Source organism: Aspergillus mulundensis (genome assembly GCF_003369625.1).
Source record: "Aspergillus mulundensis strain DSM 5745 chromosome Unknown scaffold_2, whole genome shotgun sequence".
NCBI lineage: Eukaryota > Fungi > Ascomycota > Eurotiomycetes > Eurotiales > Aspergillaceae > Aspergillus > Aspergillus mulundensis.
Genome location: NW_020797890.1, coordinates 2,589,147 through 2,605,526, shown reverse-complemented (window position 1 = coordinate 2,605,526; position 16,380 = coordinate 2,589,147). Strand labels below are relative to the sequence as shown.

General features: G+C 51.9%; 7 protein-coding genes across 7 annotated transcripts; 3 read left to right on the top strand and 4 right to left on the bottom strand.

The window, feature by feature from the left end:
* Positions 1-575: 575 nt before the first annotated feature.
* DSM5745_03498 (uncharacterized protein) lies at positions 576-2,645 on the top strand (the record flags this gene model as incomplete). Its single annotated transcript, XM_026745514.1, has 2 exons — positions 576-1,321; positions 1,388-2,645. 2 exons carry the CDS (start codon positions 576-578, stop codon positions 2,643-2,645), a joined length of 2,004 nt encoding a protein of 667 aa, XP_026606380.1.
* A 725-nt stretch (positions 2,646-3,370) lies between these two features.
* DSM5745_03497 (putative poly(ADP)-ribose polymerase PARP) lies at positions 3,371-5,656 on the bottom strand (the record flags this gene model as incomplete). The annotated part of the gene is made up of 5 exons (XM_026745513.1): positions 3,371-3,946; positions 3,998-4,080; positions 4,130-4,963; positions 5,012-5,335; positions 5,398-5,656. The coding sequence occupies 5 exons, from the start codon at positions 5,654-5,656 to the stop codon at positions 3,371-3,373; spliced, it is 2,076 nt and encodes a 691-aa protein (XP_026606379.1).
* A 2,020-nt stretch (positions 5,657-7,676) lies between these two features.
* Positions 7,677-10,211, top strand: DSM5745_03496 (putative GTPase activating protein (Gyp3); the record flags this gene model as incomplete). Its single annotated transcript, XM_026745512.1, has 1 exon — positions 7,677-10,211. The coding sequence occupies one exon, from the start codon at positions 7,677-7,679 to the stop codon at positions 10,209-10,211; it is 2,535 nt and encodes an 844-aa protein (XP_026606378.1).
* Positions 10,212-10,624: 413 nt separating this feature from the next.
* DSM5745_03495 (choline transporter-like family protein) lies at positions 10,625-12,263 on the top strand (the record flags this gene model as incomplete). The annotated part of the gene is made up of 2 exons (XM_026745511.1): positions 10,625-10,858; positions 10,911-12,263. 2 exons carry the CDS (start codon positions 10,625-10,627, stop codon positions 12,261-12,263), a joined length of 1,587 nt encoding a protein of 528 aa, XP_026606377.1.
* Positions 12,264-12,474: 211 nt separating this feature from the next.
* On the bottom strand, positions 12,475-13,704 carry DSM5745_03494 (extracellular serine rich protein; the record flags this gene model as incomplete). Its single annotated transcript, XM_026745510.1, has 3 exons — positions 12,475-13,271; positions 13,336-13,468; positions 13,561-13,704. 3 exons carry the CDS (start codon positions 13,702-13,704, stop codon positions 12,475-12,477), a joined length of 1,074 nt encoding a protein of 357 aa, XP_026606376.1.
* An 829-nt stretch (positions 13,705-14,533) lies between these two features.
* DSM5745_03493 (putative ubiquitin conjugating enzyme (UbcB)) lies at positions 14,534-15,152 on the bottom strand (the record flags this gene model as incomplete). Its single annotated transcript, XM_026745509.1, has 3 exons — positions 14,534-14,863; positions 14,936-15,052; positions 15,126-15,152. The coding sequence occupies 3 exons, from the start codon at positions 15,150-15,152 to the stop codon at positions 14,534-14,536; spliced, it is 474 nt and encodes a 157-aa protein (XP_026606375.1).
* A 272-nt stretch (positions 15,153-15,424) lies between these two features.
* Positions 15,425-16,127, bottom strand: sec11 (signal peptidase complex catalytic subunit SEC11; the record flags this gene model as incomplete). Its single annotated transcript, XM_026745508.1, has 3 exons — positions 15,425-15,662; positions 15,731-15,926; positions 15,983-16,127. 3 exons carry the CDS (start codon positions 16,125-16,127, stop codon positions 15,425-15,427), a joined length of 579 nt encoding a protein of 192 aa, XP_026606374.1.
* Positions 16,128-16,380: the final 253 nt, after the last annotated feature.

Below are 16,380 nucleotides of genomic sequence, written 5' to 3'. Positions count from 1 at the left end.
GATCCTTCAGTTGCCCGGCGTTTAGACAACAGCAAATCAGCATTCTACTTTTAGCACCTTCCAAGCGCTGCAGCTGCGAAAAAGACCCCCGCTGTGATTGGGACCGACAGATCTTCGGCGGACCATCGAGGTGTCAGCGTTAAGCGCCCGCGTGGGCTCTCAGGAACAACACGCAGGACGAATGCTCGTTCTTCACGACTGCAGGAGCCTCTCACAGTTCAGACCCTTATTCTCCACCGAGATAAGTTTGTGACGATTCTTGAGCCAAGACATGGCTGGCGCGCACCTTATTAAGTCGGCCGGAGGTCGGACCTCGTGCGGACGGTGTGGTGGTATACTTATAACGATGGCTGGCTCTCTCCACATTCTCAGTTGATGTTGCTCCGGGTTGGAATCCTATACTCTTTTGCTATTTTGGTTCTTGCCCCGTTGGTTGAGCCATTGGTTCGTGGTCTATGTACCGACGCGGCTGCTTTGCGAGTCCATTCAAAACGGCTGCTATTGCCTCTTATTTGCGCCATTATTGCATCAAGCAGGCCTTGTGCTTACAGGCCTAGCCAGTCTGAGCGGCAGGAATGAGCAACAACTCCCAGTTTCAGCTCTTCCCACCCCCTCCCCAGGGGGTGCCCAAAAATCCTTTTAGAAGAGGCCCCAGAAGACCCTCACTCGACACTCTGTCGACCTCTGCAAGCCCTCTCGAGGATATTAAGGGCAAGGAATCTGAGGCAAAGGCCGTGTTAATACAAGTCGTCGAGCCGCATAGCATCAAACCTCCGCCCAAGGCAAACGTTCCTCCCCTGCCACCGCGCTCTGCTACTCCAGAATTGAGACAGCCCCCCTCGACCGAGTCACTATATAGTGCTAGCCCGCAAGTTACGAGAGGAGGATCATTTGCTCATGAAGTCAATCCGCCATCATCATCTAGCCCGTCAGGACAGAACAATGAACTGGGGCTCAGGCCTGCGCAGAGCCCTCCTCCGCCCTCTGTCTCTCCGGTCGTCCCCATCAAGTCGATGTTTCCCCAGTTCAACCCTAACGCACCTCTCAACCATGAACAGTACAACAACAGAGTCTCCAACAATTTCTCACGGCCCCGCCATAGACCTGCCGGGCTCAGACTTGATATAACCCCGGCTCCAGAGATTGACAGGGTACTTGGCCCGAATACAGTGCCAGCCGATGTCCACGATTTCCCGTTCAGCATTCTCTCCCCCGTCGAAATCCAGTATTCGTCTCCCGAGCAGCTTAGAATACTCTGGGATACAACAAATGGGCAAAGGGCCGACAACCTCTCAAAGGCCTTTACTCTTCGGATGGAGCGGTAGGCCTCGATGCTCCTTTATTTCCTGCTAGTATGACCATGAGCTGACTCTGATATGTATAACAGCCTCGACCCTGCTACATTCATATTTGGCGACCCAGCTTCACCATTCTATACCATGCAAACATACTCTACGAACGAAATATCAATCACAAGAGGAAATCCCTCCGTTCTCAACAGTAGCATCCCGATAATGATGTTGCAACTCGAAGACCGGCGCCGCCGCGAGCCTCCAAACGACGGGCTAATCTCGCATCTCTTCTCGCGGCTCGCCGCCATGCTTGCAATCGACCAGGCAACAGAGCTATCTCGACAGCATCAACTGTCTCCACCAGATGCCGCGGAGGTCGAAACAAACGCCCTTAAGCGCGCAGCTGCGCTAGAGTCATGCAAGCTTTCGTGGAACGCCGTGAAACAAATATACGACCTACGACACCCGTCGTTGAACAAGAACATCGGCGCCCTACATATCAGCGTCTCGACGCCAACATCCCAAGCACAAGGACGGGTCCAAGCGCCGACGATTCTCGTTACCGCCCCTCTTCTCAATAATTTTAATGATGTTGCTGCGGTAGCATCACCACGTACATCTACCCTGCCGCTATCAGGAACCGAATCAGATTCAGACGAAACCCTGGCCTCCCTCGACCTATGCACAATGACCCTATCTATATCTGCGGCTGCTATCAATAATAACATCCCTTCTTTATACGCAATTGACTCTGTCGTCGCTGCTATACTCGCCGTAGCAGTTGCGGATGTTGCTACAAACCCTGTACTTGCAGATATGACCTTCTACGATCCCACGAGAACACAAACGCAGACCCAGATCCAATCACCACCAGCTACACATACGAACAGACCCAAGCTCTTCGCTACACTCGCGGAGCGCGATGATAATGATAATGACAACCATTCCTCAATTACGCCACCTCTCGCCCTCCCTCCACAGGGTCAAACCCAGATACAAGCGCCACCGAAAACCAGGATTCACCACAAATGGTTCCCATCCTTCTCATCCCTCCGCACGAAACTAGCTATCTCCCGCCACCGAAGAGCCAAAGCCAAAGCCAAAACAAACTCGTCCACCTCTCCCGCCGTTGAAGAGATCGACCTGGAAAAATACGGCATCAACACTTCATCCTCATCGCCGAAGAAAAAGAACAAGACCGAGGAGGAAGAGCTGCCGGGCCTTGCGCGAGGCATTCTCAAGCTTATGTCTTGGGGCTTCTCGCTCATATTCTGGGCAGTCAAGGTGGCGTTGAAGATTCTGGGATGGGTGTTGGGCTTTGTCATTAAGCGAATTACGGGTGAGAAAGCGTAGACCTGAGTGCCAAGGGTGTCTGGCTGGACTTGCTGCTACACTTCCGACTGGCTTGGTTCAACTCGATTTGCTTTTTTGAATCATGTTTAGGTGTTTGGGTAAAGGAATGCGAAATGGACGGACCGGGGTTAATGATAATCATGTTTATTATGAGAAGGGAATATTACGGATGGGCAGTGGTTATTACAGTATGCTCCTTGATTTTGATAAACATGTATATACCTCATTGTTGTTATTGCGTCGGGCTACTCAGGAGTAGGTCAAAAATATATGTATCCGTACAACGACACCTCAAATGGTGTTGAAGCCCAGAGTTTGCTAAATAGTGCTATGCTTTTAATTGCTACGACAAGATAATGACAACTCAGTACCAGGAATGATAGCCTGGATCTCATCGCATATATATCCATAAACGTAGATTGGAACTCAGTGAGGAGGCTGATGCAATTCCGGACTATATAATAAAAACGCTAAGTCAAGCCCCAGAAGTTTGAATCAATCCGTTTCATAAAGCTACAATGAACCATGCTTCCGATTTTGCCGTGGATCGAAAAGAAAAAGAAAGGAAAAAAAGAGAAGTAGAATACAAATTCCAGATCCCTAATCTGAAACGCGAATTGAAGAAGATGACGATGACAACCATTGAAGTTTAGTCATGAGAGGTAGATCTCCGCTTTTTTGGCGCCGCTGCCCTAAGTCATAGATAAAAGAGATACAGAATGAGATCACCGCGTGTCGACGAAGAAAAGATATCTCAGCCGAATCTGCGCCACATCGTACACGATGTACTCGTTGTACATCAGGTAACCCTGGTTGGAGTCATGGGTTGCAGTTCCGGAGTCCGCGTCGGGAACTTGGATACCCTGTAGGTCTGGATGAATGCAGCCGGCATCTTTCCACCCAGCGGGGATACTCCGGCCTTTTCCTAGGGTCGCAATCTTGCCTTCTTTCTTCGCGTTGTCTCCAGCATTGTAGTCGGAGTCGTAAAGCTCGTAGATAGGGTCACCGAGTTCAACGTCACCCAGGAGGAGGAGAGCTTTCCCATCACTGTTGTGGCTCCAGCAGTAGCCGGCGGATTTGCTGGACATGTCCGCGAAATACACACCTTTTCCGAACATGTAGCCGCTTACTGGAGCCTCGGGGGGCGCAATGCGGAGGCCCTGGCTGAGAATACCACCGTAGTTGGTGCTGCGAGAGCCGTGCCAGAGCAAGCGACGGTTGCTGTTTTGTATGCCGGCGTATGATGATGACTTGAAGCGATCATGCTCTCCTTGTCGCTCGATGCGGAAAATGTCGATCACCTTGGGGAGTGTTAACACGACTTCAAAGCAGAAGCAGACAGCAAAACTGACCTTGTATCTCACACCGTGAGTTGCTCCGCGCGTACCTGAGAGATACTTTTCAAGCTCCTGGAATTCAGTCGACGTATGATCCACTGCGCATAGTTAGTCCCAGTTGCACGCATCTGCCCTTGATCGACTTACGTGGTGTCATTTCTTGCATCCCGAGACCTGCGTACTGGCTGTCGAGCGGGTTCACATCTCCCATCTTCGTTGCGTCCTTCAAGATACTATTGGTGATCTCCATATCTGTCAAGGTCTCCAGCAGCTCGACTTCTTTCTTGATGTAGGTTTGATTGTCCAGTACCGGCGGTCGATTCCGGCCGAAAACGTGCGGGATCGTGGTAAAGTAGCGGTTGCTCAGCTGCTCCATAGCAGGACGCAATTGCATCCCATATTTAGAGACTGCCAAGCTTGGCGTAGTTGCAAGCTCTGCCAGTTCTTTCAACGTCTCGTAACCAGCCATCAGTGTTCTCTTGCTCAACTTGCCAAGAGGTAGTTTGTTGGCGTCATAGGACATTTGAGCCATGGTCTCGAGGAAGAACTTTTGATTGAAAATAAAGCTGATCAGGTTCTGGATCGGGGCCGCCAGTTTGCTCGGAGGAATACTTGACGGTTGCTTCACTAGCTTGTCGTCGGGTTTCTCATCTTCATCGTCACTTTCCTCGTAGTTGCGTTCGATAAAGGTGTACTTGTTGCTCTTCGGAGGATCGAGGCGATTCTTCCATGCAAGGCCGGATTTATCTCTGAATTTCTTCTCGAAATTCTTTTTGGCATCGTCGAGGGTGCCGCAGCCCAGAAATGCAGATTGCCCATGTTCCCCGACCCTGCCCCAGCGAGTCCAGGTCTGGTATTTGGAGCCGTCCTTGGAGTTCAGCACCTGGATGCGGTAGAATTTATTGTTGTTCGCGGCAGACACGGTCTGATTCAGCGTAGCATCCCAGATAAGACCCGAATCATCAATGAAGACTGTAGGTTCTATACTCTGAGTCAGCCTTTGCTCATACATCAGACCAAACTACTCACCTTTCCAAATGGGCTCGCTAGGGTGGAAGCCTTCGTCCACCCCTACCTTGACCTTGGCGGCCTTTTCTGAGGTGATCATTTGCGCATCCTCCACGACATGCTTACGTTTCTTGTTGACTTCATCATCAACAGCATCCTGTACGGCTTTGACGCTTCGCTTCTTCTCCGTCTTAACAGGAACACTGTCAGCCTGGTTGTTCTGGGCGTTGTTCGATGACGAGAAACGGTACGACGTTTCTGAGACCGGTTTCTTTGTCTTGTTTGAATCAAGCAGCCAGTCCAGGGAGACTACTTCACAGTTCTGTAAGCCACAAGCATGCTGGTCTGATCAAGGCATTAGTGAGCAAGTAACTCGAGCGTGATTTAAATCGTGGTTGTTGACTCACACTTGGTACTATTCTTATCGACATCCTTTTGGGTAGTTACCAGATGCGTACAGTCCGTACTGACTGAAGAAGTGAAAGTAGCACCATGGCCTTCTACAATCGCTTTCAAGTCGGCTGCAGAATAATCACGCGTCAGCTCACGGTTTGTACTATACTGGGATCTCCAGAATTGAACTGCGCAGAAAACCCGACCTTGTTTGTAGCCGGGAAAGGTGCCGCTCACGGCAATGACAAGCTTCTTGAATGACCTTGGAGGCATGATGTCGATCGACCTGCAATTGACGCTGCAAGTGACGATAACGATGGGGAAGGGGGACGCAGAGGTTGAGCGTTAAGGAGACGCTTAATACGAGCCAATAAGGTGAGCTGACTCGCAGTGGCGCTGTTATAGCTCTGAAGGAGTAAACACAACAAAAGGCCAGCAGATACCAGTGAGATTGAGGAGTAATTATTGAAAGAAAGGATTGGAAGGTTTGAAGCTTTAAGAGTCGAAGAATCACAAACTATAGAGAGCTTCGTCGCCTGATACTCCAGGCTGCCGCATGCTGCCTAGCAGGCAAAGGTTCAGGAACAGGCACCGAAGCTCTACCAACCAACTCCAGAGTCCAGACTCCAGTCCATGGCTCACTCAACGCCCGTGATTTAATCGAGTAAAAGCTCCAAAGTAACGCAATTGCTTCAGGTCATGATCAAAGTGTCAATTGAGTCTTTCAGTTTCGATTGTTGGGTCATTAGCTCTTTCTTCGTTGTGACGGCCATTGCAATTACACTCCGGGTTCTCAACAAAGCCGTTCCTTTACTGGGCACAAGCCACAAGGTCCAGCTTATGCTATGAGCATGGGAATATGCCCTAAGACTATGAGCCTATCTTTCGTTAGTCCGGCAATTGCCTGATTCAAGCTCTTTTGTTTGACTCTTTTTGAAACGAATCCGCTAACGGTCGGGACTCGGAAGCCAACAAACGCTGCATAACATCTCGATTGTCATCAATAATCAATCTCGGACTGGACCGGCAGTACATGGATATTGCACCGTATTCTAGAACTTCGATGCGAGCAATCGCAATCAAACCGAGTCGCCGGTCCCTGAATCTTGTTCCTGATGACCTCAACAGTGGGCCGAAATGGGGAACAGGCTGAAACTGCCACCCACTCGGAGACGGCCGCGAACCGCTTCGAGCGAAGGATTCATATGAATATGGGATAAGCGCCAGAGAACAGGGTTTGTTGACATCATTGACTGTCATTTGGTTAGTTGAGCTGGGAAGCTCTTTGTTTGCAGACGGAGAATTCCAGTTGAAAGAGGCGGAAGCTCAGACTCCTGCCGGCATTGTGAGCTAACGGTCACGGAGCTCCTCCGGACAAAGAAAGAAGTATGAGATGCAGCATCACGACCAATCTGGATGGATACAGCTTCGAAATCTGGGAACTGTATGAGTGAACTCGAAGAACTGACGGGACGGCTCGGACCCACGCCTGAACAACGGTCGTCAACCTGTTTGTCCACGGTTCGCGAAGACTGCCGTATACGAAGTGTAACTCCGTACGATCAATCAGATGGGGAGAAAGACATGCAGAATAAGCGCCGACGTAGGCTACGCGAGTAGTAGGAGGCTTGAAATGACCCATCACAGCGCCTCGTAGACCCGGTTCGAGTGCTGCTTCAAGTGACCGAATAATTGGTACGACAGGGCGAGACAGGGCGCCTCCAGCTGATAAATGGGAGAAATTGGGATCCCCGTGATGGAGAAAGTCCGACGCAAGGACGAGGCTGCAGAGAGAGGCTGTCAAACGAGTATCTAGGCTAGCAGGAACTCCATCAGCGGCAATGAAAGAATATTATTATTATTTTGAAACATCGTTGCGCTCATCCAGGCGCGGAATATTTGAGATCGCACTAGGCCGAATTGACGCTGTTGATTTTCTTTTCCCCTTTTCAGCTTTCCCACTTTAACCCTCTCGCCCTCGCTCTCTGCCCTCGCTCTTCTTTTTCTTCCCTCTCGGACTGGATGATGGAGTCTCTTTTTCACCCTCTGGTAGGATTGTGACTTTGCTTGTTCATGGATTGAACTGAACCTCGCGCCGGAACCGACTCTCGTTCATCTCCCTTCTTTGCCCGGTAGCTAAGCTGGCCCCGTTTTTACACTCGTTATTCAACACCACGACAACACATACCACCTGACGGCTTTTTATTCAACGGCGACTCGCGCACACTGCTCGCTTACGATCCTTATTGTCAACAAATGTCAAACCTGAACTGTCTCTTTACCGGTCGTGGCAATGGTCACGGGAAATGGAGCTCTTCGATATCCCCCTCCGGGACCGATGGGCGGCCATGAGCTCTCCAGCCGTCGCAGAATCCCCAATCCCCCCCGCCTCGATCCTTTGAGGGCCCATCCTCCATACCCTCGTCCTTCAACTGCGGACGGTTTTCGCCCTGCGCATCCCCATCACCGCCCAGCTCCTCCGCAATCTCCCCGATCTCCGAGAAAATATCCTCCATACCATCTTCCCCCTCGAGTCGATTCTGCCTCGCGCGCCGTCTCTCCTATACCCCGACACTACGCTGATGATGGCTCTCCTTACCGACCTACCTACTATAAACCTCATTCACAAGCACGACCCATTACTCCGCATGAGCGGAGAAGGCCACCAGAGGCCGATTTCCAGCGCTTGCCCCGTCAAACACCACCGTCGCAGCAACCGGACGTACCTCTTTCTATATCCACTGCGAGATTGGATAAAAAGCGGTCTAGACCTCGCCTCGCACAACCACCTAGCTCTCATGGACTCGCTTTACCGCGCAGCCCCTACAGCGGTGATCCGTACGGCGGGGACGCAGTCCGTTCTAGCGTGAACTCTGCCAAGACATCGCGCTCTAGCATCGAGCATGCCAGCGGAACCGAGCGAAGCAGTGTTCTCACTAAAAGCAGTTCCATTACGGATTTGTCTCCGGATACTCCGGACGGGTCATACGACAAGGATGAGGGAATGAGCGTCGAAGATGCCATTTCTATGTACCTGGACGGATTTAGCGATGTGACTGAAGAGCCTGCATCACCAGATCTAGTCAGTGATCCTAAACTGAAGCCATTGAGTCCACTTCCTCCGGCAGATCTTGTTCTAGACGATGATAATCTGTCTGATTCCTCGCACAACCTCGATCCTATACCTGATTACCCACCGCCGCCAACAATCTCGCAACTGGGCACCCCAGACGATGTTTACTCCCGCAAACAATACTTTGACACGCATACGGACGAACAAGATCTTGAAGCGCACTCAGATGAGAACCCGCTAGACCCCCCCAAAGGACCTCTAGCAACGATGTTGGAGCAGCGAGCATCGGCAGTAGATCCTCCACATTTGAATCCGCAAGGCCGGAACTCGTTGGACCGGCAGTTTCTAGGAGATGCGCCTGCAGGTAACGCAGTGGACGAGTCTTCTGAGGTGCCTGAGGAACCTGCCGACAAGCCCCTCGAGTCAACACCGTCTCAACCACCTCCCACGCCTCGGCTGGCCGAAACAAAGGTTATGCTTCCTGGCGTTGTGCCCCCGCCGCTGGCCATCGCCACCGAAACGAGAGATTGCTATGGCTTTCGCAAAGCAACCTCGTACGTCACAATCGATCAGTACGAGGCATGGAGTGCTTCGTACGCCGACTTCTCTGCAAATCGAAGAGCGAAGTGGGCTGAGCTACTCCGAGAGAACGGAATCAATCCTAAAAACCCCACAACACTTCCTCCGAAGTCGCCCAAGGTGAAGCGCTTCGTACGGAAAGGCATCCCGTCCGAGTTTCGAGGCGCGGCCTGGTTCTGGTACGCTGGTGGTTATGAACATCTCAACCGAAATCCTGGATTGTATGACCAGCTCGTTCGTCAGGCCATGGAATCCCCAAGCAACGATGACAAGGAGCACATCGAGCGTGATCTACACCGGACCTTCCCCGACAATGTCCACTTCAAGCCGGAGCAAACAGGGCAGCCCGGCTTTGACAATGGTGCGGCATCTGTTATAGTCGAGACTGAGATGATTCGGGCTCTGCGGAGAGTTCTATATGCGTTTGCCATCCATAACCCCCAGATTGGATATACCCAATCACTCAATTTCATCACTGGACTATTTTTGCTATTTTTGCCTGAGGAGAAGGCATTTTGGATGCTCCATATTGTTACATCCGTCTACCTCCCGAGCACACACGAGATCAGCCTCGAGGGCGCCAATGTCGATCTTTGGATCCTCATGGTCCTCCTGAAGGATTGCTTGCCGAACGTCTACAACAAAATCGCAGACACAGGAACCAAACGGAGCGCACCCCTGTCTGTAAACTCCCGACTACCCGACATTACCCTCGGCCTAACAAACTGGCTGATGTCTGTCTTCATCGGCACGTTACCTCTCGAAACAACGTTGCGAGTCTGGGACGTATTCTTTTACGAAGGGTCCAAGACCTTCTTTCGTGTCTCTATGGCAATCTTCAAGGCCTGCGAACGGGACATCATGGCTGTTTCGGATCCCATGGAGGTCTTCCAGGTCGTGCAGACGGTGCCTAAGAAATTACTGGATGCCAACGCACTGCTCGACGGGAGCTTCAGTCGGAAAAACCGCGTCGGACAAGGTCGCATCGATGAACTTCGAGCAGCACGCCGCGCAGCCGTTCGACAGGACAAACTGCGACGATCGCAAGCTCTGACGAAGGGCACACTCCATGCAGCGACGGACGAGTGGCCGACGCGATCTCGGACTCCGATTCCAGGCATTGAGCGCACGTTTGCTGACTCGTGGCGCCAGATGAGACACCATGCGTTCCGGTGACGCACTAATCTAACCTAATGCCGCCTACGATAATTTCTAATCTAGCTGCGCGATATTGAAGCAGCCATTTTTGAGGAAGAATTTGTGGATCATCACCATGTCCCGGTCTTTTGTGTATATTCATTGATTCCCCATTAGCAGAAAAGCGACCATCTACGGAGTACTAGGTTTTGCGCTATCGATGTACATAGGCCAGTCCGATCAATTGGAAGCGTCGATCTTGGATCTTGATTGTAGGGCTGAGTGGGACGAACCTTGGATCGGCGCTCTCCCACTGTAACTGTACCTTGCTTCCGTTTGAGTGGTGGCATCACCATGACGACTGCTGCCTGCGCAGTAATAACTTTATTATTCAAAGAAAAGCGTCTTTCATACTTTCCCCTGTCTCCTGTCCATACATTGTCCAAGCCACCATGAGCGGACAGGCAGCCAGCTACTACAATCCCAACCAGGGCTTCGACCCGGCCTACGGTCAAGCCCCCCAGCCAAATCCCGGCTACCAGCCTCAATACCATGGCAACAACAGACCCCCTGAGCCAAAGCCTCCTCAGGAGCCTCCGCCGACGTACAACCAGGCAGTATACGGCTTCGACGAGGCCTTCAAAATCGAGAAGCCCAAGTTCAACGACATTTGGGCCGGTCTTTTGGTATGCCCCTTTCCTTCGAGTTATAGGGCTTTGCTAATCTATGGTGAACCAGCTCATCGCCGTCTTCCTAGGCTACGTCGCCGTCTCCGGCGTTTCGCTCTACCACTACTCGAAGAACAAATCCTTCAACGGCAACGGGATCTACGACTCAGCCAACTCCTTCTCCCTCGACACAAACACACTGATTCTACTCATCTTCGTCCTCTGTGTGGCACTCGCATTCTCATGGGGTTACTTTTTGTTAGCGCGGACCTTTCCGAGGTTCTTCATCTGGGCCACTGGGATCCTTAATATCGTTTTCGCGCTCGCGACGGGAATATACTACATCGTGCGCAAGCAGTATGGGGGCGGAATCGTCTTCCTCATCTTCGGCGTGTTTGCGATCATCGCATTTATCAGCTGGATCCCGCGTATCCCGTTTACGGCGTTCATGCTAAGGACGAGCATGGACGTTTCGCGGAAGTACGGCCACATGTTCCTTGTTAGTGCCCTTGGCGGGATTATATCTGTTGCTTTTGCGGCTTGGTTTTCGGCTACTCTGGTAGCCATCTACGCTGCCTACGAGCCTGATGATACCGGGGTCAACCCCTCATGCAGGAATGGCTCCGGCAGCTGTAGCACAGCCCGCGTCATTGGCCTCGTCGTGTACGTCACCTTTGCCATGTATTGGTTCAGCGAGTGGCTCAAGAACACCATTCACACGACCATCGCAGGAGTCTACGGGTCGTGGTACTTCTTTGCCAATTCTCCCCGCGGCATGCCCGCACACGCAACAAGGGGCGCTCTGAAACGCGCAACAACCTATTCTTTCGGGAGTATATCCTTCGGGAGTCTCATCGTCGCAATCATAAACTGCTTGCGCCAGGCTTGCTCGATTGCCCAGCGCCACGAAGCGTCCGAGGGCAACCTCCTGGGGAGCATCGGATTCTGGATCCTAGGCTGCTTCATTTCACTCCTTGACTGGCTGGTAACATTCTTCAACCGCTATGCCTACTGTCACATTGCGCTCTACGGAAAACCTTACATCCAATCTGCGAAAGATACATGGACTATGATGAAGGACCGAGGCATCGATGCTCTGGTTGCCGACTGCCTCGTCGGCCCCGTCTTGACCATGGGCTCGGTGTTCGTGTCTTATGTGTGTGCCTTGCTAGCGTATCTGTATCTGCAATTTACGCACCCTGCGTACAACGACGGAGGAGACTTTACCGCTGTGATTATGGCGTTTTCGTTTGTCATTGGGTTGCAAATATGTCAGATCATGCTCACGCCGGTCAGCAGTGGCATTGAAACGATCTTTGCAGCCATGGCTTGGGATCCGCAGGTAATGATGAGCGAGCATCCTGATTTGTATGCCCAAATGGTACAGCTGTATCCAAGAGTGCAGGAGGCTATTCATGCTTAGACCTAAGGTTTAAGATTTCTATGAACGTTGGTTAAGTGGAACATTGGTATTGATCCATTCTATTCATCCCATGCAAAGTTTATCATAATGTAGTAAAAGCACTCCGTGACCCTCTCCCTCCCTACCCAACCTTAACCAGCCCTCAGCCAGCCCTAAACCAACCAAACCTGCCAAGATCAAGTAGTATAGGAAATCCGACTGGATCAACTCATCACAACAAAACAACCCCAGCAGCAACACCAATTAGACCAAGCACAACCTCCTTCGAAACCCCAATCACACCCGCGTTTCCCCTGAACATCTCCGCATCGATGTCAGCACCATCATCCTGCTTAGCCCCATGCTTCTGCTCAGCATCAAGCCCCGTCGGAACAGGAACATCCGAAGACGCAACACGCACAGACGACGCAGAGACATCATCCGTCTCAGCCGCATGAGCAATGCTCATCTGCGACGGCGTCGGCAGAATCGCAACGGCGATTTGGGTCCCGTGCATGGCGCTGGACATATTGATGTCCGTGTTGTTTTCTGCGTCGTGGTTGTCGTCGCTGTCCACGGATGTGGGTGCAGGTAAAGGCTCAGAGACAGCCGCCGAGCCATCGACAGGCGTGGCGGTCTGTTCGCATGAACATTCGGTGCGTGTCTCTGTGACCGTGATGACCTGGTAAATGGCGTTGGTGTTGGCCATGCCGTCCTCAGTTTCTGTCTTGTTGTCGTCATCGGATCCGTCAACAGCGACCTCCCGCTCTAGCGTGTCGTTCTCCGGGATAAGCAGTCTTGTTGAGTTGGGGGTGATGGCGCGCTTTGAGGCTGAGACTGGAGTCTCGGTGTCGGTTGATGCTGATGCTGATGCTTCTTCATCACATTCTCCGTCCTCCTCCGTCGTGTACTCGGACTCAGGCTCACCTTGCGGCTGCTCTTCCGTCCGGATCATTGGTGCACTTCCGCGTCGAGGGGATGCTGGTACGGCGGTGTCATCGCAGAGGTACTTTGATATCTCTTCTTTCGCTGGTTGAGGTTGTTAGCATCTCTCTCAGGAATAATTATTGAAGAGAACGCAAGGGAAACGTACGAACGCCATTCTCCTCACATAACTCCTCAACTTCCGGAGCGAGTTGGATCTCCGACTTGTTCGCTTCACAGAAGCAGTCGAGTTTGTAGCTTGAGGCGCAGGAGGGAAAGGAGGTTGTTCTGACGACGGCGGACTTGAGGCAAGGCAAGCTATTAGTCTTATGGTCTAATCTTCGTTTTGGCTTGCAAGGGCGAGAGGATGATATATACAACGCATTTCATGTACCCCAGATCCTGGTCTTGATCTGCGAGGGCGAGTGTCAGGCTCGCAAGGAGGGTTAGGGTTGAGAGTGGGAGATGCATGATATGGTTGTCTGTTGGCGAAGGAGCTTGTTGTTTGTGGTTCACTTGTCGTTTCTGCCCGGCCCATATTTCACCCAAGAGGTGACGAGGTAGATTAAAATCCCATGGATGATTGTATGGATGTCCACCCCTGCATACCGGTTGTCTGCACTGTGGCTAAAGCAGATGCTACACTAGCTTCGATTGAGTTAGCGGATTTAGATACATACTACCTAGATACCGGGGCTACCAAGTAGTTGCACTGCTCGTCATTGAGAGATCACAGATGTGGCTCTACGCCAGTGCTTGTTTTGGTGGTGAGGAATGAGTGTGGAATGTGGCGGCGATGCTGGCAGGCGTGGTCCGCGTCCCGAACTATCATATGAAGGAAATCATTGATTATTTATCTAGAAAAATCGTAAGTGCTTCAGAACACTACGGTTGCCAAGTAGATAGAGCGCGGTAAAGTCTAGTTGATGATTCCTGTCTGCTTGTTTTGCTTGACTGCGTACACAGTGTAGTTGACTGAGTAGATCAAGGACATGCTGGAATGTTATCCAGGCTTCCAGGCACGCAGATACAGCGTGTCAGCTTCCTAGTAAAAGCAGAGATCAAATAACCAGGATCAAGTCCCGAGAATGCAATTGCCACACCTAGACTATGCAACAAAGAACCATCGAGATTGAAGCCCAACAGCCTCGCACTACTAGCCATGCAACCGTAGATCTTGATAGTAACCATAGACAATGCAAGCCCGCGCAAGCCCATATGCGAGTCCAAAACAACGAATGGGAACGAGATGCCCGTCATCGCCTGTTTGCTTCTCATCACTTCTAGCCCGACGCAGCGACCAGCGTCCGCATCAAGCGCGCGTACCACCACCCTGCCGCCTTCTCTCTCCACAAACTCTCCAAGATCTATGATGATGCAGCACCACCAGCATACTTCCTCGTCCACTCCCTAGCAATCTCCTCATAGCGCTTCCGGTCTTCACGGTACTGCTCCGCAATGCGGCCCTCAACGGCATCATCCGGCATCGGCTCGCCCAGCAACGAGCGCGCAAACTCCAGCACTGCGGAGAGTCGCGACGAGGGCTTCCATTCGTCTGCTTTTAGCATACCCAGGCACATGCTGCCCTTGTCGTCGTTCGTTACGTTGGGATGGTAGATCTTCGTGACGAAGGAGACGGTCGGTGGTTTGAAAGGGTATTCGGTGGGCAGGGTGAGTTTTAGTTCGAAGCGGCCTTTCTGTAAGTTCGCGTTGAGTCAGTCTCTTTGTTCTGTGGCTTTGGGGATGAGGGAAACGGGGGCGGGGCGTACGTGATAAGGAGAGTCCTCAGGACCGTCCATGAAGACCTTCCATTCGTAGAGATTGGATTCGTTTGCAAGCTCGACTATAATGCCATCTGGAGGGGACTCCGTGAGCTCGGCGAGTTCCTGGTCGTACTGTTAGCTTGCTTGTCGCGAAGATGGTGGCGGGGGAGGGGCAGGGGCCCAGAGAAGGTTGTACCTTTGCTATCCGCTTTTGGCTGCCCATTTTCTTGGAAACTTGTAGATTTACCCTCGAGATTACGGAAGAATCGACGAGAGAAAAGTTCTAAAAACTTGAGAATGAAGGCTGTGCAAGAGTAGGTGAGTAGGCTGTAGCTGGCGGGGCTCAGTATTTAGCGGGGCGGAGGCTCGACGTCAGTTGGAGCCCTGGAGTCGCGGTCCAGACCAGTCACTACGCCGTAAGGCAACAAAGCGTTCTTGAATATATTCTTGCTCATATTTTCGGCTCATGTCTAACCCTGACTCATCCCGATAAGTCTACTCCCTTTGCAGTATAACCATCAACCCCATGATTCCCAGCAAAACGCTCTTCAGCCACGGATGCTCGCTCAGCATAATCGTCACGTATCCAACCATGGGCATGTACCCCCTCACGCTCCCTACGATATCCTCCTCGCGGTGCAAGAATTCCTGGCCGCGCGCATATAGCTCCGTATCGTCCGCAAGGTTGTTATCGCCCTTGGTGAGCAGCATGTTCGGGGGAGTCGGCGATGACCTAGATTATCAAATCATTAGTCAAGCAGCTACGGAGACCCAGTAGTGACAATATCCAGGGTAACATACACGGTCACCTCCTTCACCGTCTTTTCCTTCTTTCCCTCTACCTCGGGGAATGTGCGCACGACACGGTGCACGATCGGGATGTCCTTGCCCTTCACATTGTAGACCACGATCTCGCCGACTTCGGCGCGGGGGGTGCGGTTCCAGAGGAATAAGAGGTCGCCGCGCTGGAATGCTGGCTCCATGGATCCTGAGAGCACTGTAGTGCGTCCGTCTATTAGCTGTGTAGAGAGAAGGCGAGATGCAGTCACGTACCGACGACGATCGGGGACGAGGACGCCGTGACGACGGACAGGCCCTTCCAGAGCATGAATGCTGTTGACAGAACGAGCGCAAAGTTGAGCACCTGCGCCAGTGATTGCCGCGTATTCGACAGGTTCGAGGATAGGAAGGATAGCATGGCGACGGTGGTATCCTGGGTGAGATGCAAAGGGATTGCGGAGATCTTGCGGAGTAGTGAAGCTACGGATCGGACGTCGATTTTTGGATATCGCGAGTATTTGAATGGTCCGATGACAAAGAATCGAGAAGGAGTCTCTGCGATTAATTTGGGAATTGGAGTTGACCACGCGCAGCGGCGAGAGAAGGGATTGTTGTTCGGGGAGGACTGCGGAGACCGAGACGAAAGGTGTCCTCCGCACGCCTGCAGCCTC